Here is a 23,897-nt window from a genome sequence, read left to right as displayed (position 1 = left end):
ACGCTGTCTTACTCTTTTAAGTAAGCTCCTAACAGTAACTTCAGTTTACTCTCTTAGGAAAGCACTAAAGAATTTTCTTTCCATAATGTAATAGCTACTACTTAGAGTTCTCAAATTCTCGTTCCAGAAATTTTAACAAGTATTTTTACAAAGAAACTGGATTTTTAATTTCTTCTTTTCCTGACACCATTTGTCAGGTCAGATTATTAAACATAACTAACCTATATGAAAGAAACATGGAGAAAGTCCCAGAGTATCTTATGATCGGGTATTTATAGTGAGCTATTAATGGACATAGGCTCTACTGAGATCATAGATCATTTTCAATCCTGAAAATATCACTTTCAACTTAATAATCACTTCTTCAAAGTGTGAGGTCTTCCCTCTTTCAGAAGGTGAGGAAAACCAGTATATTTTCTCAATTCATATGAAAAATAAGTAGTCTTTTTACAAAAAAGAAATAGTCTAGATTTAAAATGTTTACATACTCATTGTACTATAGATATAATCGAATACTAACAGTTACTTGTGTGTATATTTTGTTACATGTGCAATTACAGAGCAAGGCCTTGCAATCACACATTAGGTGGATCAGGTAACGGGTGATGCAGATTTGCTATGAATTACTGCTCCTCAACTTTAAGATGTTTCTAGAATGATTCCAAACTTTGTAAGTGGCATGTTGACAACTTCCTTCATTTTGCTGTGCTCATTCATTTTGCAAATTTATTTATTTGCTTTCAGTTTTTCTTATGACTTTTATGTTAGTTTGCCCTGTTTTTTTTGTTGTTTTTTTTTCAGGCCAACTCTCTTGAAAGACAGAAGTGGGAGTTTTGATAAGGTAAAACAGATGAGAGGTTTAAGCCTAACAGAACATCTGTGATTTTAAACTATAATAGCACATAGCTGAATATACAAAAGAATAGTGTGACTACCTATGCATATAACAGTGTACATCTACACACATTATACTATTTAATGATTGATTTGATTGTTAATAATTTTTTATTATTTCTTTTAAATTTTAACATCTAGACTTAGCAGATAGTATCAATGGGATTTATTTCTATGCTCCATTGTTTGTATGACAATCTTAAAAGGGTAAAAATATTTTTAATTGAACCGTTTCAATTTGGGGAACTCTTTAAATTTTTTTTTAAACTAATGCTATTCTTAAGCTTTTATTTTTATTATTATTAACTCCATTGTGGTTATACTAGTGTGTTTTATTTCTGCCTGTATTTGGATATATATTGTTGCAGTATTTTATATATATATCCCTTACAAGTATTAGGAAAAAAAAAGGCATGCATTGAGGAAGAGAATGCAGAATTGTAAGTTTATCTGTCCTAAATGGCTGTAGATTATGTAGATAAGATGGTAAAGTTGGTCTTTTTCTCAAGCATGGAGTTCGATGTTGTTTCATTTGGAAGGCTGATGCATGTAATAGCACAAATCTACAATACTTTCCTGACTACAAGATATAGCCCTCATGATATCTTTATTGAAACAGTTTGAACGAAAGCTATTATTAAAAACTTTCATGTCCTTGACTTGTCCTTCACTTCTAGGCCTTCTGTGAACAAACTGAAAAAACATCCTGAGTCTTATTACACATCTGTTGTCATACTAAGGAAACATCGTAGCACAATTGTGATGATATTTGAGTGTCTAAAAAACTTAAGAGGGAATGAGTATTTATCTGAAAACTAGGTTTTACTTATTTTTGTTGCTGTCTAATAAGTAATGCCAGAACAAGTAGCTATTCTGTATGTTCAGTCTGTGGAACAGAGATAAAAGTGAGCACATGTTATTGGAATAGAAAACCTTTACTCTGTTCTAAATAGAATAACTCTTTGCAGTGCAAAATTAAATAATTGGGAGAAGGCTGAAGCTTGAGATGGAGAAGTTCCGTATAATTTATTTTAAACTGTGTTTCATTTCTCTTGATACTTAACCAGCGATTGCTATTTCTGTTATTCCAGATTTAACCTGAAGATTTAACATCTGCTTCCAATTAAAAAGCAGGGTTTTCCTTTGAAAAGTGATCCAGGTTGTGTTGATTTGCCATGTATAATTCTACGTATCTGTTCAATGATGATTCTGATGATGAAATCCCTACCCAACAAGCTATTCAGGAAAGCTTACAAGATAAGCATAAAATTGAAACCAGTGGCAGTGCAACAGAGGATGAAAGGTAGTATGTTACTACTTCTATTTTGGGTGTTTTCTTGACATTACTATAAGCATGTAGTAACCTTATTTTCATTTGTGAGTCCGTATGTTGTATCGCTCTGACCTTGTCTAATGGATACTGGAAACCACTGGTAGCTCACTTGTTCTGAGTTCTCCCTGAAAAAGTATACCCATTTCCTCGAAAATATGGAATGTATGATGTTTTACATCAATATCTAAATGAGTACAAGGCTTTATGAAGAAGATAAGTACGTGATGTAAAAATAGATTGGTATGGTAGCTTTCCCTCATTTTAGTATTGAATTGTTGTCTTTGTGTGAAAAATCCAATATTTATAGTGGCAGGGGAAGACCAACAAAAAAAGTGTTTTAATGTGTTAAACCCTGACAAAACCTACGTAACTTACAGAACTTTAACATGTAGTCTAGACTTGAGTATTTAAATTAAGGTATAATTATATCCTGAACTTCACATTAATTTTTACTTATCTCTCTATTTTTGTTCTGTTTATGCAGTTTCCAGTATATTGCAAGCAAAGAACATGGAAAGATAATTGCAGCAATTCGGACAGTTAAGTACAAATACACCGCACTAAGCCTGTACTCCGAGGAATCACTTGGATATTGCACTGTCGAGTAATGCCTACATTTTGGGTGTTTGATCACGTGATTTAACTGCACTTTTTCTTTATATAGTCTTGGGAGGAGTAAGGCAACTAAAAACAGGACACCCAAAAGCTAATTTATTAGATGGGAACATGGATTCAAATGTCACTCCTCTCAGATTCCAGTGCTTCATCTCCTGGAATTAGGGGACAATGCCAGACCTTTCTTGTAATATAAACAACAGGATGGCAAGGCCCTCAGTCAATTAATACTTCATAGAAGCATTTGCCACTTTGTGAGATACCCAGATTGAAATCCCTTCTCTGCCTCAAGAGTGTTCCAGAATTGTTCCTTAATTGCCAAACTTTAGTGTATTCCAGCACGAGATGCTCTTAGTCTGCTCCTCTGAAACTTCTACTTTTTGTGATATAATCAATTTATATCTCTGAGTCACAGAGATAACTAAACAATGAGCATAAGTAGTACAGTTGTTTGGACAGTTCTCTGGCAGTGGGAAACTTTCAGTCCAGTCCTTGCACACATCATAGTAGTTATAGAGAGATTTAGAGGAGTAGAAATCAAGAAGCCAAGTCTTTTCTGGAAAAGCAAATGCTATAAATGTTCCATACACAATGGAGAATGTGTCTAAACTCTAGTTACAGTTGCTGTCTGGCCTTATGAATATATAATTCTTCCATATGTACGAGAACTTCAGCAGCAGTGATTAAGAGCAGTCTGTCCCCCCACCCTATAGTTGTAACTAACAGAGGGCAGACTGCCTTCTCCCAGGAATGATGGGATAAAAAACAAGAGCAGAAACCAGGCGTCTACTTAAACAGGCTTTCCAGCCAAGAAAGTTTTGCTGTTTCTTGATGAGATATAAAATTGAAAACATAATCACTTGTGTTGATTAAAGATCCAATAAGACTGTTAGTAAAAGTAGGAATAACGAGATAAGTCTCATCCCTATTAGATCAGCTTCATTTTACTTTCATGTCCTTATTTTGGCTGGGATAGAGTTAATTTTCTTTATAGTAGCTGGTATAGTGTTATGTTTTGGATTTAGTATGAGAAGAATGTTGGCAACACACTGATGTTTTCAGCTGTTGCTGAGTGGTGTTTATACTAAGGCAAGGATTTTTCAGCTTCTCATGCCCAGCCAGCAAGAAGGCTGGAGGGGCACAAGAAGTTGGGAGGGGATGCAACCAGGGCAGCTGAACCAAACTGGCCAAAGGGATATTCCATATCATGTGATGTCATACCTAGTATATAAACTGGGGGGAGTTGTCCAGAGAGGGTGGATAGCTGCTTGGGAACTAACTGGGCATTAGTCAGCGAGTGGTGAGCAATTGCATTGTGCATCACTTGTATATTCCAATCCTTTTCTTATTATTATAATTTTATTTTTGTTATTATTATCATTATTAGTTTCTTCCTTTCTGTCCTATTAAACTGTTCTTATCTCAACCCACGAGTTTTACCTTTCTTTTTTTTCCCCCCAATTCTCTCCCCCATCCCACTGGGTGGGGGGGGAAGTGAGTGAGTGGCTGCATGGTGCCTAGTTGCTGGCTGGGGTTAAACCATGACATTTTGCCAACCTAAATATTTTTTCCTACAGTTTCACTAGGACACCTGTTTATACATTAAACTTGCATGCACTGTTGCTTATGAGAGGATTGTATTTGAAATATTTTAACCGTACTATTATAAGCAAGTTTTTTCAATGTATAATTTAAAATGCTTTGTGAGTCAATGTCAATCATTGATTGTTCTGTTCATGTAAACCACCCCCTCAGAAAAAATTGCTTTGACAAAGCAAGTTTTTTATTCTAGATACACTGATGGGATAAATGGCACTCAATATATTAGTTGCCTGAATTTTGTTTTATGATGAGTAATGGGATATGTGTCTGTCTTAAAATTTCACAGGTCAAGAAGAAGCGTTGATGAAGTTGGTGAGGCACAGTTCTGCTTTTGAGGAAGCAGATCAGCAAGGCTGGCTTCCTGTGCATGAAGCTGCAGCACAGCTAAATAAGAACATCCTCGAAATAACTTTGAAAGGTACAGAGTCCTTCTGGTTTTCCACCAAAAAAGTTTTACAAAGTCGGGTTTGATGAATCATCCAGCTTCAAATGTGTTCTGCTTTTCTGTATTTCAGCCTCCCGTGCCATTACGTGGGAACAGACCACTCTAAAAGGGGAAACACCTCTCTTGGTGGCAGTAAGAAATTGCTTTGTAGACAATGTCCACTTTCTCCTGCTCAATGGCTGCAATCCCAATGTTAAGAATGAAGAGGGAGATTCTCCTTTAGTTATAGGTGAATACCTTATTTAGGGGTGGAGAGGTGAGGGAATGAGGTGAGATTATAGTTACACATTTTAGGTTTCAATTTGACATATTTGACTTCAAATCAATGTCTAAAATATTTTGCTATAAGGAGCAAAAAATGTTAATCTCAGTATTGAATGTGTCTGTCCCCGTCCGTTTTTCTTAAACAAAATCAAGGCTTTAAATGACCTGACAATTCCAAGTTAGGGACTGTCACCACAAATTTCTTAGCATTGTTTATTAATTAAAGTATTATCCTTATTGGTCTACTGAAGTGTGGGAAACATAGAATTAGGAGGAGCTAAAAATCTTTCCCGTAAGTCTGATCCAATGCAGGGAGCTCCAGATGCCTGCCATTTTCCATCCCTCAGTTGCAAAGAGTTTGAGGTTCAGGTTGAACATACAACTTTTTCCTCAAAGAATCAAATAGCTTTCTCCACGAAGTGCAGAGTGTCATCCTCTGCTTTCCTTGGCATCATTTACGCAGTGGTGCCAGATAACCAGGTCCACCTGCTTTTTTCATGCTATTACTGTCCTTCATGTCTGCAGGCATAAAACATTCATATTCTCTGCTTACATGGTATCTCTTTCATTGCATCAGCTTCTCTTTCTCCAAAAACTAAGGTAATTGGTTTTGATTTTCAAAAATTATAGCTAACCAGCCTGATTTATCTGCATTACGTAGAGCATAAAACAGTGTTTGTCCCTATTCAGACATTGTTGGAATTAATCCAAGTATGACAAGTGAAGAAGCTAGCCAGGCCTAAATTCTTGGTTCACTTCTCTTTGAATTTTTTTAACTGAAGAAGAAGGTCCTATACCTGGTATCACTTTTAATGTGAATGCCATTTTAATTTGATCATGCACAAGAACTGTAATTCTTGATTTGTAAGGAACCATATTTTTCCAAGATGCTTTTAAAAAATGTTCTGTGTTCATTTAATTTGCTTCCCTCAATTTGGGCTATGATGCTATTATTCTTACTGAGTCCTAGCCAAAAAAAGGAAAGCGTGTTCTCATTGTCTGAGTTCTAAAGGAGCACTGTAAGTTTCCTTACTGGACCCCCAGTCCATCCTTTTGAAATGACTAAAGCTTCTAGTCAGGGCCACCTGCTTAGAAAAGATGTAGAGAATTCCTAAATACTTTTGAAGTGCACTATATTAAAATGCACCATCCCCCAAGAAAGGGATGTATGGGATATATCTAAAGCAGCCATGTAGGTTACAGATAATGGGATATCACAGGTTATAGTATGCTGTCAATGGTATTTCAAGCAGCTGTGGCACATGAAGCTTCTCTGCCTAATCTGTCTCAGTGAAGGGCACTCACTGCTCTACCCCGCACAGCCTGGGAGATCAAAGAGAGAAGGAGGGAAAGGTGTTGCCTATTCATTCCATCCACTGGAGCCAATGCAAATTACTCTTTTAAGATCCTTACTGACTTAACAGATCAGGCTTATTAAGCTAAGGGGGCATATGACACAGTCATTTTAAACTTTGTTTCATATTATGGTAACTGTTTGTGAAGATCCAATAGAGCTGAGCAGGCCAGCTCCTGACTGGGCCAAGTCCCTGTATAGGATCTCCATCTAGTGGCAAGGAAAGTTGCATTCTGTTGCATTACCAAACGCAACGGGATTACAGAGAGAAAAAGAGATTACCATAAAATTTTTCATTTGAATAGTTAATGTTCTTCTGCAAACAAAGAACAGACTTGTTGATAAGTAAAACCTTTCAGTGTAGTGTGACATTTCTCAGTGTATAAATAGCACTGCCAGGAACAGCTCGAGCTTTCCTGGGCTGCCACGTAACAGAAGCCATAGTGCATAGAATAGTGTTGAAACATTCTGGCTGATACTTCGCTTATTGTCTTACAGCAATTAAACATGACTCGTATGAGATTGCCTCCTTGTTGATAAGTTCTGGTGCAAAAGTGAATTTGCAGTGTGTCCACAAGAGGACTGCTTTACATGAGGCAGCCAGACTAGGCAGGAAGGATCTGGTGAAGCTGCTTCTTCGTTCTGGAGCAGATCCTGACCCTCGCAGTGGATATGGGCTTACACCTCTAGCACTGGCTGCACAGATTGGACATACAGAAATTATGGAGCTCTTATTGCAAAAAGGTGAGACTTTATTACATAGGATGTTACAGGAAGAGAACACTCAGGGTGGGGGTCTATCTTGCCAGTGTTATAAGTATCTGATGGGATGGTGTAAAGAGGACAGAGCCAGATTCTTCTCAGTGGTGCCCAATAACAGGACAAGAGGCAATGGGCACCAATTAAAACCTAGCAAATTCTGTCTGAACATAAGAAAACACTTTTTTTCTGTGAGGGTGGTTGAACATTGCAACAGGTAACTCAGAGAGGTTGTGGAGTCTCTATCCTTGGAGGTACTATAAACCTGACTGGACACTGTCCCGGGCAACCTGCTGTAGCACAGGCTTGGACTGGATGATCTCCAGAGGTCCTTTCCGACCTCAGCTATTCTGTGGTTCTGTTTTACAACTCAGTAGATTGATTTAGTAACATGTAGGTTCTGTGGTGGTAGTCTTCAAGTGAGTAGAAATTGTAAGCCACGTGTGTTAGTACTGAAATGTTTAAAGCCCAAATGGGAGAAAGTGAATCCTCTTTCCAACAGAGAAAATTATTCCTAAATGCAGAGGCAAAAAATTGTTCTTAGCTCAGTAGCCAGTAAAACTTCGCATAACTGAAGTGAAAGGAAATGGACTGTTATCATGCTACTGAATATACAGCCTGTATTGTTAATAGATCCAAACATATACAAAATATATTTTTAAAGATTACTTACTTGTAGCAAACTGTAGTAGTAGTCATCAGTAAATGCTTTGCAAAACTGCAAGCAAATCTGACGCACTGCAGCAGATATTTTGTTTGCATTTTTGGATGGCATCTTAATATATTTGAAGAATTTGACTCCCAAATCACGTGAGTTGAGGTCCATCTAAAGAATTCCTAGCATCTTAAATTTCATGTTATAAGATATATATATGTGTGTGTGTGTGTGCATATATATATGTGTATAAAGTAGTTAGCCTATTTACACACATTTTTATTAGTCTTCTGAAAGTTCTGTGATTGGATGAAAACTGGTTATTGTAAAATACACCTTCGGAAATAGCAGCAGAAATAATTTCCCTTACTAAAGAAAATTAAATGCTATCTGCTCCAGGAGGATTGTTGTGATGTAGTTAAGTAAAGGCCTGATAAAGACTACATTTTCATAATATTCAAATAATATTTTAGAGAGCAGTTGTAATTGTTTTTAAATGCAATATTGTTTTCTCATGTAGACAGGTCACCTTAGGGGAAGGCCTGATGACATTTGTGGTGGGGAATTTTGTATGATGGCTCAGCAGTGCTGGAACTGGATTGTATGAACTGTTTCGAGACTGGCTTCCCTCATATTTAGTTATACCTGTCTTTGTAAAGTAGAAGAATTGAAATGCATTGTATGTAAGCCAAAAAACAATTGTTTGTATAAATAAGAACCAAACCCCTTCTTTGCCCAGTTCTAGCAGCAAGTCTTACTATGTAATTGTGTTCAAAGCAGTTTGGACCTTCTTGTTCCCAGGATTACATAAACACATCTAAAATCGAGGATCCAACGTGAAGGTTTATGCCCATAGTGGTTTTATTTGCTGAAGAATAGAATTCACAATACTGTATCACTGGAGGGTTGGAGATATTAATTATTGCTGGATATTTACAGTGACAACTGTGAAAATCCTTGATGCTTCTTTCCAGGTGCGAATGTTCTTTCACAGGCAAGGGATTGTGCTTCTGTTTTATTTGAAGCAGCAGGAGGAGGAAATCCAGATTCTCTGAGTCTTTTACTAGAATATGGGGCTGATGCCAATGTACCAAAGCACTCAGGTCATTTGCCAATCCACAGAGCTGCATATAGAGGACACTTTCTGTGAGTTAATATACTTAAAAATCAAGTAATGGTGACATGAGAAATATTAATTTTGCTAATTCTACGTTATTCAAAGCAGGCAGCAAATCTGTAGTTTTGTAGAACTCTTTTTGATTGTGTAAATATGAGTTTTCTGTGTCTAAATGTAAGAGACTGGTCAGGCTAAAATATTCATCATTTTAGGATGAACATACTAATTCCTATAGTATCTCCCCACTTGCCACAAATAGTAACGCTGTGCAGTCTGATGTTGAGGTTCTTGGGACGTCCTCACTCTCTTTGGGTATGCTTCATCTCCACCCCATCACAGGAAGTTAAATGTACTAAATAAATAAACAAATAGACTTAGGGGATAAGGTTATCCCTATTTTAAAGACAGGAAGGTTACTGGAAGATAGTTATGCTAAAATCACAACCAGTAAGTGAGAAACAAGTCTTCAATACTAGGAATGTTGCACTGTGGTTAAGAATCTGAGGATTCTTAATTCCTATGTTAGTATTTTATATCTATGTTTAAACCTAAATGTATCATATATATTAAATTATATATGTATTCATGTTATATATTCTATTCTATTCTATTAAATTCCCTAATTCCTATAGGTTAAGCAATAATACTGTGCTCTCAACATTCAGGAAAAGCTTCTATTGAGAAGGAATCAGTATTTCGCTAGCAGGGAATGGGGTTGTTCCTGAATAGTAGTATAATATAATAATATTTTATGCGTAGTAGGTGTGAAGTCAGTATCCATTGCTGGCTAACAATTTAATCGTTAGCAATTAAAGTCAATGCAGAGGTATAGCATGCCATGGTACTGATTTGGTAGACTAAGAAAATTGTATACAGTCATGATGAATTCTGAAGCTCAGCAACACAGAGAAATTCAAACACTGAGCTAGGTGAACCAGTATGTTTAAGATTCTGAGATTCTTCTTTTTTTAATTCTTTAGAGCCCTAAAATATTTAGTTCCAGTTACTAACTTTGATGCCATTAAAGAAAGTGGGATAAGTCCAGTTCACTCAGCAGCAGCAGGAGCACATCCTCAGTGCCTTGAGTTTCTCCTCAAATCTGGGTTTGATGCCAATTTTATGCTGGATCAAAGAGTTCGCAAAGGCTACGATGACCACCGGAAATCAGCGTTGTACTTTGCTGTTTCCAATGGGGATATCTGTTCAGCACAGTTGCTGTTGAATGCTGGAGCCCTGCCAAACCAAGATCCCATCAACTGTCTCCAAATAGCCTTGAGAATGGGCAACTATGAGTTAATGAATCTACTGCTCCGACATGGGGCTAATGTCAATTACTTCTGCAGAGTGAATACAACACATTTTCCATCAGCTCTACAGTATGCTCTGAAAGATGAAGTCATGTTAAGAATGCTGATGAACTATGGGTATGATGTGCACCGCTGCTTTGATTGCCCTCAGGGAAACAGTTCGCATTCCCAGTATGTGACTGATGGATGGACTTCTACTGTTATCAAAGATACAATGGTAAGTATATCAGATGGCTTCATATGTTGTTTTACTACCAGTATCCTTCCTAAAGCTAAATGAAAATGTACTTAATGCAGTGTCAGAAAAGGAAGTTTTGAAACTGTAGGACAGTTTACACAACAATTGATGTTGTCAGGAGGCCTGGTTCATGACAGCAAATGATCATGAACAATATTTTTGAATCATGAAAATATAGCTAATGATATGCTAATGATCAGTACAGAATTGGCTCTCCAGGGCAGTCTTGTCCATGCTGTGAAAGCAGGGACTTGAAGGTTGGCTCACTGGGTTGTCTTGTGTCATAACACTAGTACTGGAAGGCTGTTGCAAGGACCCCCTGGAGCTGGCACAATAAGCACTGAGCAGAAATTAACAAACCTGGACCAGTCTAAAGAGGTTCCTAGAGACACCCATCAGCATCATTGTTTTGTAGTCTGCAAAGTCCACTTGAACCTAATAAACCCTTCTTTAACCTGAAGATAAGGGGGTGTGGCATGCACTGGACTGGTGGGTCCCCCTGTTCAGCACGTGGGGACACAAGTCTAAATTCCACTTAGTGAGTGGTAGGACTTCTTTTTAAGCACTTAGTTACTAAATATCCAGCTACTTAAGTTCACTTTTAGATCTAGTACAAAATAACCATCTCTCAGATTTTCAGATTCTACTAGTGAGGCTTAATGCAAGCTGTGACAACCTCTAAAGCTCCCCTGACTGACAGAACACTCATTCTTCCTAGCGTTCTGCTGAAGTTATTTAATTGCTCTTGTCCTGCAAAGGCGGAAGTCATTTACAGGAGTATTGAATATCATCCTATTAAACATTTTGTTTCTATCAGTTCTGTGAAGTGATAACCTTGTCATGGTTGAAGCATCTGTCTGGGAAAGTAGTGCGAGTAATGTTAGATTATGTCGATCACGTCAATATCTGCTGGAAGCTAGAAGCAGTTCTCAAAGAACAGGAACTCTGGCCAGACATCAATTTGATTTTAAGTAAGTATCTGGTGTTCAAATTTGAAATGACAAGCTGTTTTGGGATTGGGGCCTTTTTTGCTGGTAGTATTTTAGTTTTCATTTTCTTTACATCACACTGGTGCTTTTCTTGACCCTTGTTAGGCCAAAAGTTATATTTGACAGTAGGAGACCTCTTAAAAATCAGTCTATGCAGGGTTTCAACTAAGTTTCTTTCAGAAGTCTGACAGACAGTAACTGCATAATTTATGTAGAGCACTTGGGAACTTTAATTACAACGTAGACAACACAGTCCTCTTCAAGGGGAGAAAAGCTTTTCCCCCTGCCTCAAGTTGATGGAACAAATCTAATAAATCACTATTTTTAATTGAGTGATTTAATTCTAGTCTAGATTAATTCTATGTCCTTTTTGCTTGTACACAGATTAAGTAGTAGTGACTCAAAATTCTACTTTTAGTAGCTTCTTTAGGTTGACCGAAGACTGGCACCAGTTATTTAGGAATAAAGTATATTCCCCAAACTTCACTACTTAAACTTGCATTAACCTATATTTAGCCAACTTGACAGAAACAAAATCTGTTGATTTAGCTGCCAATGATTGTAAATATATAACTGAGAGGTGTATGGGCTAAGATAAAAAGGCTATATCCGGACAGGTCCGGTTGTCCAGGGACAGCCACATTCATTTTATTCGACTATTTACAGAGTGAATATGCAGCAAAATTGGGAACAAAGCTTTTGAAAGGTAGAAGAGTACTGAATAAATAAACTGAACAAAATTTAATAACTAACTTATTAATATCAGTCTCGCCTTCTCATTTCTAGCAAATCCTCGCGCTCTGAAGCATCTTTGTCGTCTGAAGATACGGGAATGCATGGGCCGGTTGCGTCTCCGTTGTCCAGTCTTCATGACCTTCCTTCCACTGCCAAACTGCTTGAAGGATTACATACTGTACAAGGAGTATGATCTTTACGGACAGGAAAACTTCACAGGAACCTACAACCTCAACTGTACATAATTAGTAGTTCTATATTTTGAAGGGAATGTTGACATGGATAAGACTGTTGTGCAGCTGCTTTTTTCTTTGGGGATTTTATCTCCTATGTATTAAGGAATACCAGCATTTCCCCCTCACCCCTCAAGAAAACTGGGAGAACCCCAAAATGTAAGTATTGGTGATCCCATTCTACATATCTGCTGGAATATAAACTATCTGAAAGTTATGGCAATAGTCTTTTAAATGCTTAGCGTGAACAGTTAAGGAACTGTAAAATGTAGGTCTGCAAACCTGGTGTTATTGCTAAGTTAAAGCTTGTCATAACAGATAACGCTACGCCCCCATTGCAGGGTTAAACTCAGGGTTTAGTTAAAGGTCAGGGATTTAACTAAAACTGGGAAGGGACATACTTCTTTTTTGTCTTGTACTTCCCTTTCTCTTGCCAAGAAGTAGTTTTTATTTGTAAAGTCCTACAGTGAAGTTCTGAAGAGCAGCTTAAGTAGATTTGTTTTTTTCACCCAATTAAGCAATCCCACATTCTAAGCAGTGAAATGGGATTAGCAGCTATAGAAACCTCTGCTTAGCACAGCAGCTAGTGTGAAATACCGATGTTTCAACAAGGCGGCACTATTTCTGAAAGACGTGTTAGTTCTGCATCTCATTCTCAGGTACTGGTATGTCTCATTCACCACGTACTTTGATTGCTCGCTCTAGAACTAGGTTTTCCTTTCACAGTGCTGTCCAAAGGCATGCTTGCAATTTTTGAATAGTTGGAGCTTAAGCTTTTGGAGCACTATCTGTCAGCAGTCACAGTTGTCTTAGAAGTCTTACATAGTACAGAGAGACCCACAGCATGCCAGTTCTTTCTAAAAATACTGCAGATGTCAGTCCGTATTTTAGGAAAAAAAAAAAGTTCATCAACACACTTGACATTAGTAGTATTTATTCCTTCATTATCAAGTAAGCATAGATTTATTTTTTTTTCTAGTTATACATGCATCTTTATCATGGAAGTTACATAATTCAAAAGTCTGCTTTTCCCCAGAAAAATCTACAAACCTTATAAAATACAAATTTAATCATAATGTAGTAATGACCCATTGCTTTTTACATGGTGTTTATCATATAATAAACTAATGAAGCCTGTGAAGATGTGTATCGGTACCCACGTTAATGGCTGTGCTGGTATAGCCTCTGTACATGTGAATTCTGATCACTATCACAACCACAGCTCTGCATAGTGCTACACATTGTCATGTGGCTACAACGACGTGTGCACTATGAAGAGCCAGCTACAATGGTAAGGATTTTCTTCTTCTAATGTTCAGTCTTTGATTGTTGCAAAAATAAGTTATCAGCGTTCCCAAGTACAATAACTTCCTCTGAGGTTATCTAGCTAATACAATTAAAATTAAGAAAATTGAGATACACTTCAACAACAGAGGGATAGCTGCATGTTAAAACTTTGCTTAATGGAAGGGAACGCATCCTGTCACCAATAATGGTACTTCCTGGAAGTCAGTATTATGAAAAATGCAGGAGGTTTTTGCAACAGTACAAATCCCACCCAGAAAGTTACTATAACTTAGCTTTTATTTAATCTACAAAATGCTGACTGGCATAATATGTTTACTATCCATGTTTTCCAAGATTAAGACACGACAATCAAAGTTGACGTAAGTATGCCATTGGAGGTTTTTAATACAGCTATTCAGGGAAAATGTGTAAGTCAGTCTCAAACATTGCAAAAATCACTTACACTTCACTAGAACTGGACCAATCCAGAACAGCATTGTAAGAATTTGACCACTTCACTCTATTATAAAAATGACCTGAAAGATTGTACAAAATCCTTGGCTTGCAATATAAACTTCGTTAGGAATACAAGTGCATTCACAATGACACACTGACTTAGTCTTGTCATGACAACCTGGATACCACTGTGGCAGGAAAAAAAAAAAAAACAACTCAACTTACTGCTTGGTTAAAAAGAAAAGCCTTGGAGGCTAATTGACTTGCAAGAAATTTTGTAAAATAGAGCAACAGAAAGAATATAAAATATTAGCTCTTGCTATTAGACTCTACTAAATTCACTAAGCAGAGGCAGGTCATCTTTCTCTACGTGAATTATTTCCGAAATAACAAGAGACTATATCATAACAGTTTTCTCCATTGGCTTCTCCTAAATTCTGTGCAACTATTTCATCAGAATTTACCTTAAACATACGCATAGTCAAATTTGCTTCTTTATATCAACATACATAAATTATATCTTCATAAATAGCTTCAGCTGTTTCAGGATTTTCAGCTCTGGGTTTACATCCATATAAAGATGAAATCTGACAGCACTGTAGAGGGGGAATGCTCCTTAACTCTTAAATATTACTTTACTGTTAGATAGTAAATTGTCTTGATACAATTTCAAACCTAAACAGATTAAGGAAGTAATAGACTACGAAATTCAGATTAGTTTACGCTACCCGCTCGTAACCAGTTATATATGGCTAAGTTGTATATGACTCTTAACTTGTCCTCTGATTTAAACTTGGAGAAATCTATTAGTGGCCATAGAGGAGTGCTAGGTATTACCTATAATGCAATAAAATGCATACCCATAAGCACACTTTATATATTTTGATATTCATGCCATTACATACATAAAGACGACTTGCTTGGTCTGCAGTGTGTAAATCTACATAGTGTAACAAACTTAATATCCCCTTACCTAAGGGAAAAAATGTGGCAGTAACTATGAGGCTGCAATCAACAATATACATAAAAAGTTAGTCCTAAACAACACTGCTGATTCAGTACCTATGCAAAGTCACTTTAAAATCATGTACTTGAAAGAATATTTTCAGGAGTGTCTGAAATAATAGTAGATACACATGAAGCAAACTACAGCTTCAGCTGGAAGTGCTTGAAAGATCAATCTGTAAGTAAAAGGCAATAGGAAATATTAAACAGGAGAAATAAATTAGAGGAGAGGAAACCAACCAGTAATTTACTTACAATAATAAAATGCTCAGGCGGTGAAATCCTACCGCAGTTCTTCCCAGGAGAACATGAGCTGTTTATATTAGAAGTCATACTCTCTAGGAAAATACTGAGCACTCTAATATTTTTTAATGAACAAAAATATTTTCCGATGAAGTAGTTCTAAACCTCACAGGAAAAAAGGTACCAAATAGTTTTTTATTTTGGGGAGGAGGGCATGGATAAAACCTCAGCAGCTGTTTTTTGCCTTGAGGTAGTTCTAATTACAAAGCCATGTGCTCCTCCCCTTAAGCAAAACTCAGTAATTCTCACCCCACTGCTACTTCACTGCACCATTACCATTTAACTTCCTCATCTCTTCTGACCTGCCATTTGCTCTTGCAGCTTTCGTCACTCTCCCAAATGCTTTTATATCTTTTTGCTCACTTTACACCAGTGAAACTCTCCTAAATAAGCACACCCCCCCTTTTCATTCCTGCATATCCATCTGTTTTCTTTTAAACTGCTCTCTTCGGTCATTTCCCCCTTTTTTAAGGGTTAAGATGAGAATCATCCAACACAAATGAAATGCACTTCACTCCTATGCTGTCTGTTCTATAAAAACTACATGTAATGGCATAGATGGAAAGCCTGAAAATCAAATGGAATAATTCCAATCACATATTGCTAAATCTGAAAAATCCTGTATGACAGTAAATTCATCTGCCAACTTTATTCTCCTGCTTTCGTCCTCATCTTTGCAGATTTATGTCTAAAACAGTAATGGTAGGTTTCAAGAAAAAAATACAGTAATTCAATTTTCTGACATTTCTTCAGTAAGGCTAATGCAAAACAGGCTACACATGAGAAATGCTTTTTGATGAGATGATTGCTAATCTCTTATCTGTTTTCCGTATGGAGCTAGGGCTATTGCAGCTAAACTGGTTAACACGTTAATCAATCCTACTCTGACAAGCTGGGGGACTAGATTCTAGAAACTGGAGACTGCTGATTTCATATTCTTCCTGTGCTGTTTCAAAACTACTTCGTATTCAGCATGTACTTGAGGAAGATACAGTAAGACATAGTAACCTTGAGCTATGCTGTCATATTATTTGATAGAAAACAGAAATATCAGTAAGTAAAAAAAAAAAAACAAACAACCCCAACCCCCCAAAAATGAAAGAAACATGAACTGGAACGATTTGCAGAGACAAACTGCCTGCCATGCACTATCTGTAAGCCTAGATTTAGGCACAAAAAGGGAAAAAATTTGATTTGCTGCCTCTGTCCATTTTTGTTGTCAAGAATAAAAACAGCCTCTTAAGGATGAAAGCTGAGAATAGAAGACTGTATATGAAATAAAAATGCCACTCCTCTTTAGAAAAAAGCCTCGGATTTGTGTGGTCCACCTGACAGTGTACTAGCCAAATTTGGCCACAGGGCAATGCCATTTGGCCTGACTGGGCAACAGCAAAAGCAGGTATTTCTGCAAGTGACTGGCTGGCTACTCTGGGGATGAATATGTACTGGAACAGGAGTTGCTAACTAACTTGGGAAGAGAACCTGGAGGGTCTCTGCTGCTCTGCCTCCCCCTCCACCTCCTCTTTTAAGGCAGGGGTAAAGTGACCCCTTCCGAGGCTGCTCAAGCCCTTCCCTAGGCTGTGGTGCCAGTAACATCTGCTCCAAGAGCTGCTCTAGCTCCTGCTGCCGTAGCGGCCCCAGTGCAGCAGACTCTGTTAGTCCTGCCCAGGCGCTGCAAGGGCAGGCACTGCTCCCCCTTCTCTCCTGTGACAGGAGCCAGATGCAGTGAACTTCTGCATGGAAATTCACATCTCCAGCATAAAGGGCAGGAGGACAGTGCCGCCTTTAGCCAACACAGGGCCACTCCAGTGCATGAGAAGAGCTAAGGATACTGATGCCTCCATGCACCTACAGCCATCTAGCAGAGAGGTCCTGAGATTCCTCACTTACTTCATCAGCACTGAGCAACTCCAGCTATGAAGGACTGGGCCATCATCAGCTGACAGGGACATACTCTGGAAATTGCTTCCATTCCTGAACACCGGAAATGCCCTGCAATGAACTGTAAAACACTCTTAACTGTTACACTGTAACTTGGAGTATAATTATATTATTGTCTTTCTACATTTCCTGTTACTTTCATGCCACTATTAGAGAGTTCTGTTCCACTGGATTTTAGTATTTATAGTAATTAGTGCAAAAATAAATATTTATCTTCAAACAAGTTTTCTCTTCTGGATCAAAAGATGAATGCACATTTAGTACTATACAAAATAAATATTACACAGTGTATGGAACATGGAGTTCAGATTACAAGCTGTAAACAGACACTGCTTTGAAAAATGCTTTGTGGGATTGACTGTAGGATGTAGATTAGCATAGTCTCTTACTTCAGAGCTAGTAAATTCTGTTTGCAAAATCAATTTCCATAAAGAGACTTAAAGAGCCTCAACTCATTTTCAGTAAATGTAGTGTACTGGTGGCAAGGTATTTACATATTCAGAAGATTTTTCAAATGATAGAATTCAAGATGTTCCTGCAACTCTAAGCATGTTTTATAAGAAGTGAACTCAAAGGCTTACAGCTTTTAATTGTATGTACTGGGGAAAAAACAAGAACATGGCACTTGTGCTACAAGAATATATACATTATTCTTATCATTTGATAAGGAATGCTTTATACATTCCTCAGCAAAGTGCAACTGCACCTCATCAGCTATTACCTAGATCTCAACAGGAGAAAAAAAATACTGTCAAAGAAGTCTTTCAGCATTATATTCACCAAAAAAATCAAGACAGTATCATACAGTGCAATATGAAATAAAAAGTAAGATCCTTCTGTCTAGAACTATTGCACATCTCACTGATGTTAATAAGGATTTTTCTTTCTAAATCTAATAACAGTTATGTGCAACAAATTAGATAAAGCTTAGCACTGTCTTATTTGGACATCCACTTTGTTTCCAGCAAGGTGTTCTCCATACTGCAGTGTAAAGAAAAAATTTCAGTGTACTGCTGAAGTCCAATGAGAGTTTAAGTTTTGCTTCAAGAGCAGTCAATTGCACGGAGAGGTAAGTGGGGAAAAAAAACCCCACAGTTTTTTCCATACTGCAGAGAAGCCTTGAGAAAACATAATTTTGTAATAAACATGGTAGCATTACCATGCTTCATCTGGCATACAGAAGAGAAATTATACTGACATGAAAATGGAAATCACTTACTTAACTGAGAAAGAAAAACCAAGGCATAACAGGGTCTACATATTGTGAAGTTTTTTTACATAATACAACAGACCCTCCACCTACATTTCACTTCTTGTAGAACTTGTGCCATTTCACCAGATATACCCATGATTCCAATTTTAATAAAGTAGGCAACCTTAGGCTTCAGATTCTCTCTTCTTCTTTCCATCTTCTCCTAAATCACTGTCTTCTGACTGACTACTGCTAAGCACTACAAATTGTCCTTCTCCGCTGCTCTGGTTCGATCTGCTGGAAGCAGCTATCAACCGGCTTTGCTCCTCTAAGTCCTAATTTGAGAAGGGGGGAATCAGAAAAAGAGTGTTAACTTTAAAGCCATCTACCATGGTAGGATACCATTATTGTGATTTCTAAACTATCTTTTAATACTATCAATGGACAGCTTTCTGTACAGAGGGAATTAAAAGACTGAATAGGAAACCAAAACATGTACATTTCATTAGTTGGCATTATTAGAACAGCTAACACATTAATGCATCTGTACCTATAGCCCACAAAATGCAGCCGGTCAGAACAAGTATCTTTGTCTACAGCCCCTTCCTCACTGTGTAACTGAACCCTTGTCAGCAAATGAAATTATTTTGGGCCTGTGAAAGGTGTTCCTTCAAGCACTGCTCTTAAATATTCCTATAAAGACATTTTGTGGTTTATCTCCTCAGAAGAGCTCTTTTAAAAAACTACTAAATTATACAAAATCTGCACAGGAAATAGTCCTATTAATTAACTCCATAATGTTCTATGAACTTGTACTAAAGAATATGATAGTGGAGCTTGGAGTACAAAACTGCAAAAGAAAGTAAGTAGAAAAAAAAAAGAATATTAAGAAATAATGATGAAATGTACCTTTTCAATTTGTTTTTGTTTATTCAGTTCTTTTTGTTGTTTCTCTTTGACTCTATCTATTTCTTTCTGCTTTTCTGATGCTTTTCGATCCTAAAGGGCAAAAACATAAATAAAGTAAGTAACAACAGCCTGAGATGTTTGATACACTACTGATTTATAGGAGTTTGCTCAAAACTGTTATACCACGGTTTTGATTATTCTTCTTCTAAAGGACTGGTATGTTTGTTACAGGTAGCAAGCTGAATCCTATCATCTTGAATATTGTTCCACAGTAGACATTAGTCAGTCCTTTTATCTTGGGTTTAAATTCTAGAAAACAAATCCCTTCCTTAAAATACACCACAACAGTATTACTGCATCTGTAAGCATCTTGTAGAATATATTCTATTGCACATATTAAATATACCCTCTCCCTTCCATTCACAAGTATCCCTTGCCCCCAAAAGATTCTTACCAGTTCTGCGTGAAAAGCTATCTGTTTTGCCAGTCCAACAGAGTCACAAATCTAAACACAAAACAGATTGGAAATAATCAAAAAGACTCTAATAAAAATGCCTTTAAAATTAAGCCAGATTCCCAAATTAGATATAATAGCATATTAAAGCACTTGCAGGTACTTAAGACTGTCAGGTTTAACTGTTTTTTGGTACATAAACAAAATACTCTCCCATAGAAATTCCTTAGACAGCTTGAATGGATCTAATGTCTTGGAATCCACATCAGGCTCAAAACTGATACAAGTATAACCATCACCAATACCTTTTCCCCTTCATTATTTGATTCAAATATATAGCAGACGGAAGTTTGGCGGCTCTCAACTCTCCCTCCTGAAGTTCTAAGCACAAATCCAAAAAGGCGCTTATTCTCCTGGTGCGTAGCATACAAGACTACATTGGGCAAAGGAAACTGCCAAAAGGATCAAATATGGAGATATTAAAACTGGTTCCAAATATTTTCTATATGAGGTTTCAATATACTGCGCATTAATTACTTCAATATCATAAATGCACAAGCACATCAGAAGTTACGACCTGACCAAACATGTAAATATGCAACACAAACAGTAAGTCAGAAGGCAAGGACTAAATTATTCAAAAGGTAGGAAAACTTCTAAAAAACACATTCCATGTAAGAAAAGGGGACCACATTTGCAATGCAATGCAGTCATCTTTCTAAATGTGAATATACTCCTTTTCTGTTTTATTTTCTTTAAAGAGACATAATTCATACAAATTACATTTGTGACTAAGATTTCAATATTTGGTGCCAGGTGAAGGCACTACTCCAAAGCCTTTACTGCAATTAGTTCAGCTCTCCTGAATTATCTAAGCAAGAAAAAAAAAGAAAAAACCCAACCCCAAATGAACAAACCACATATCCTCATTATTTTGTTACAATAAAACTATTTTGCATTCTTATTCCTAAAAGAGGGCAGACTTAGAAATTTCAAATGTATCTTTTTAAATGTAGGTTTTTAAATTCTGAAGGCCCCTACTACAGCTGTTATAATCTGATAGGATGAGTTTTTCCTAACCTGAAATGTACACATTTAGAATACAGGACATGCACTCAGTTGATATATCTCACCTGTAAAAGCTTACAGCTTTGCAGCAGGTTTGAACTTAATGCCACAAAGGTAAAGAAAAAAAGCTCTACTTGAAATATCAAGATATTTTCACATGCTTAGGATTTCCTTTTAAGGAAATGAAAGTAATTCAGAGTTCCCAAAAAACTGGATGTTTTTAAAAGAAGACCCAAAGAAATTAAATGACAGACCATAAATTGTGCATAAAGAAAAAGAGGGGGAGGGAGGAACAGTTTTGAAATATGAAAAATAAAGACTGCTATTACTGAAAAATTAAGATGGCCTTATTTGATATCCTAAGAAGAATTCCACTTATTTCTTTCAAGTGCGTTTTTTATAAAGAATTAGGAAAAAACACCCAAACACAGAAACTGCAACACACTCAATGCAATTGTGCATTAAAAACCAATTATGCATTAAAAAACAAAAACCCAAAACAAAACAAAAAAACCCCAAACACCAAGCAAACCCTTTTGGACTTCGGAACTAATTAGACTCCAATCTTATTGTTACCTCTCTACTAACAATATAAATGTTTATAATTCAACACATTGTTAAAATAAAATACTCTGTTTTCCTAAGATTTTACCCTGTCAAATCAGGGGAGAGAAAGTTTCAAAAGCCTCTTTGACCTACTGAAATCACTTCCCTTAAATCTGATTTGCTAGTGTTTTTCTGTCTATTTTTAAATGTATGCATTAGTCTCCTAATTTCAGTGGAAATTTTTCTGGAAATCTCATGCTGTCAGTGATTTTTGCTAACATCTAATAGTATTAAAGTAGAAGAATTACATTGTTGGGTATTTGTCTTAAAATGTAAAGTTACTTACTCGTAGTCTTGTAACTTGTGTCTGTGGATCAATTAACCTAAAAATTTGTTTTTAAAAAACAAACCAGAAAGTAAATTTTACCAAAGTGAAAGAAGATCATTCTGTAAATAAACATCAGTACAAGTCAGGAAGCAAACTTACTTTAAACAGTCACAAGTCACTACTAAATGCGATTCTGTCATCCTGAAAACGTTATGGATGGCACGAGCTGCTAGTATTTGACGCATCGTTTCATAAACAACATCTGGACTTTCATCAGACTTCACCTCCATAGAGCCAAGAAATCTTACAATAAATAACTGATGAAGAATTGAATCTAAGACAAAGAAAAGTATTGAAAAAAGTGAACTCCCTTTGGGTCTTCCATTCAAAACCAAAGATGGACTGCAGTCAGGAAAACTCCAAACTTCTAATAGCTTGGAAAGAGATTGCTCACACTTAGGAATTAGAGGTACAATTACTAAACAGTAAGTCACACATCTTTTCATTTGGTTTAATGAATACAAAAGATGCAATGAATTATTTTTAAAACAGACTTTCAGACAGTAGCCTGATTTAACTCAACTTGTCTAATACATTGCTAATGTAACTAAGCATTCTAAAACAGGTGTTAAATTACAAGGAGAAGCTACAGATGAAAATAGAAAAATAATTTTCAAATTATATTTTTTATTTTGCACTGAAATAAAATTTTTGTTTTACCTTCTGTTTCAGATTTTGAGCCTCCAGATTCACCAAAAGGATTTGTGCGTCTATTAAAAAATGAAAACATTAAACCAGGAGTCAGATTACAAGAACCACTAATGAATAATGTAGTAGTCTCATGCTGCATCAAATAAGAACATGTAATGATTTCACAGACGTGCAATCTGGAGGAATAATGTATGGTAAATCGAAGGACAAGCAATTTAATCAGGACATAAATAGACATAAATTGCTATATTCGAGGGCTCAAATTATGGGAAAAATACCAGATATTATTGTCCTATTGCTGCCATCGAGAGTTTTGCTCACATGGGGTTTTTTAATATCTGAATTAAGCCCAAGGCAAAACCTTGTTAATATTTGAAAAGGTACAGTTTCAGGGGATGAAATTTCACAGAACAGCTTCAGGAAGTACAACCAAAAGCTAGTTCTTTCAGAACTCCATAGGAGCACCACACTTCTCATAACTGTCTCAAGTTGTTGAATTACTTACTGAAGAGAAGTCACTGGTTTTGTTTCAAATGCAGCTTTCTGAAAACATCACGGGAGTTTTACTCCTAGAGGGTCAAGAGAAATGTGGCTATTTCTGGCTCTCAAAGACAGAATTGCTATCGGTTACAATGAAAAGTGAAAATACTCTAGGCTTCCAAGTCTACATTTTTCAAAAGCAGTAAAGCAATGCTGAAAAGAGTATGGGAAATGGGGAAATTTTATTTAAAACTTCTGAAGAGGAAAAAACCCTTTCTTCTTTGGTTAACTGGTAGCTGAAAAACAATTGTCAAGGGTTCAATAACTTCAAATTAGATTTTATAGGGGCGTAATGAAGGTGTCACCTTTCAATAGCTAGTGTTCTAAAAATAAATTTCAGAACCAAGAGAAAAAAAGTCAGTTTCTTGTTCAGTTACATGTCATACCAACTGCCAGTTTTATCAGTGAAATCTTATTAACTGAGCAATGTCTAGTTTAAAGTAATAAAATTGTTCTAGATTGAACTCTGAAGTCAAGATGGCATTGCTACAATGTTTATATAACATCAACTCAATCAAGAATCATCCCATTAAATGTTGACCTGTGTAAATAAATACTAAAGGGAAATTATTTTTATTAGCATCTTTTATTGCTCAGACTTTTCTTGTCATTTGAGA

General features: G+C 36.6%; 2 protein-coding genes across 4 annotated transcripts in view; one reads left to right on the top strand and one right to left on the bottom strand.

The window, feature by feature from the left end:
• The first annotated feature begins 338 nt into the window (after positions 1–338).
• Positions 339–23,897, top strand: ASB14 (ankyrin repeat and SOCS box containing 14). Of its 2 annotated transcripts, XM_052776290.1 has the most exons (12): positions 339–395; positions 802–841; positions 1,986–2,197; positions 2,712–2,766; position 4,098; positions 4,731–4,862; positions 4,960–5,118; positions 7,006–7,251; positions 8,896–9,067; positions 10,019–10,562; positions 11,401–11,554; positions 12,359–13,681. In XM_052776290.1, the coding sequence occupies exons 3-12, from the start codon at positions 2,070–2,072 to the stop codon at positions 12,550–12,552; spliced, it is 1,785 nt and encodes a 594-aa protein (XP_052632250.1). In that variant the 5' UTR covers positions 339–395; positions 802–841; positions 1,986–2,069; the 3' UTR covers positions 12,553–13,681. The 2 variants fall into 2 exon arrangements, 1 of the variants encoding a protein (XP_052632250.1); XR_008233397.1 differs by lacking the exons at positions 339–395; positions 802–841; positions 1,986–2,197; positions 2,712–2,766; position 4,098 and adding an exon at positions 22,762–23,897 and having other exon boundaries at positions 4,733–4,862; positions 12,359–12,699.
• Positions 13,458–23,897, bottom strand: part of APPL1 (adaptor protein, phosphotyrosine interacting with PH domain and leucine zipper 1) — a 32,296-nt gene continuing 21,856 nt past the window's right edge. Inside the window, exons 16-22 of one of the 2 annotated variants that reach the window (XM_052776288.1) lie at positions 22,750–22,799; positions 22,189–22,363; positions 22,048–22,084; positions 20,393–20,539; positions 20,088–20,138; positions 19,634–19,723; positions 13,458–19,059 (exon numbers count right to left, since the gene is read on the bottom strand). In XM_052776288.1, the coding sequence (XP_052632248.1) occupies positions 18,910–19,059; positions 19,634–19,723; positions 20,088–20,138; positions 20,393–20,539; positions 22,048–22,084; positions 22,189–22,363; positions 22,750–22,799 (700 nt within the window). In that variant the 3' untranslated portion in view covers positions 13,458–18,909. The remainder of the gene's footprint in view (positions 19,060–19,633; positions 19,724–20,087; positions 20,139–20,392; positions 20,540–22,047; positions 22,085–22,188; positions 22,364–22,749; positions 22,800–23,897) is intronic. The other variant, XM_052776289.1, reaches the window with a different exon arrangement.

This window comes from Harpia harpyja, chromosome Z (assembly GCF_026419915.1).
Source record: "Harpia harpyja isolate bHarHar1 chromosome Z, bHarHar1 primary haplotype, whole genome shotgun sequence".
NCBI lineage: Eukaryota > Metazoa > Chordata > Aves > Accipitriformes > Accipitridae > Harpia > Harpia harpyja.
The sequence above is the reverse complement of the archived record's forward strand: the minus strand, read 5'-3'. Positions and strand labels throughout refer to the sequence as shown.

Bases quoted from the DNA above. Each gene is read 5' to 3' on its own strand.
- ASB14 (XM_052776290.1), top strand. From the start codon at position 2,070: ATGTATAATTCTACGTATCTGTTCAATGATGATTCTGATGATGAAATC. The intron at 4,863-4,959 runs GTACAGAGTCCT...TCTGTATTTCAG, and splicing joins CCTCGAAATAACTTTGAAAG to CCTCCCGTGCCATTACGTGG. The intron at 11,555-12,358 runs GTAAGTATCTGG...TCTCATTTCTAG, and splicing joins AGACATCAATTTGATTTTAA to CAAATCCTCGCGCTCTGAAG.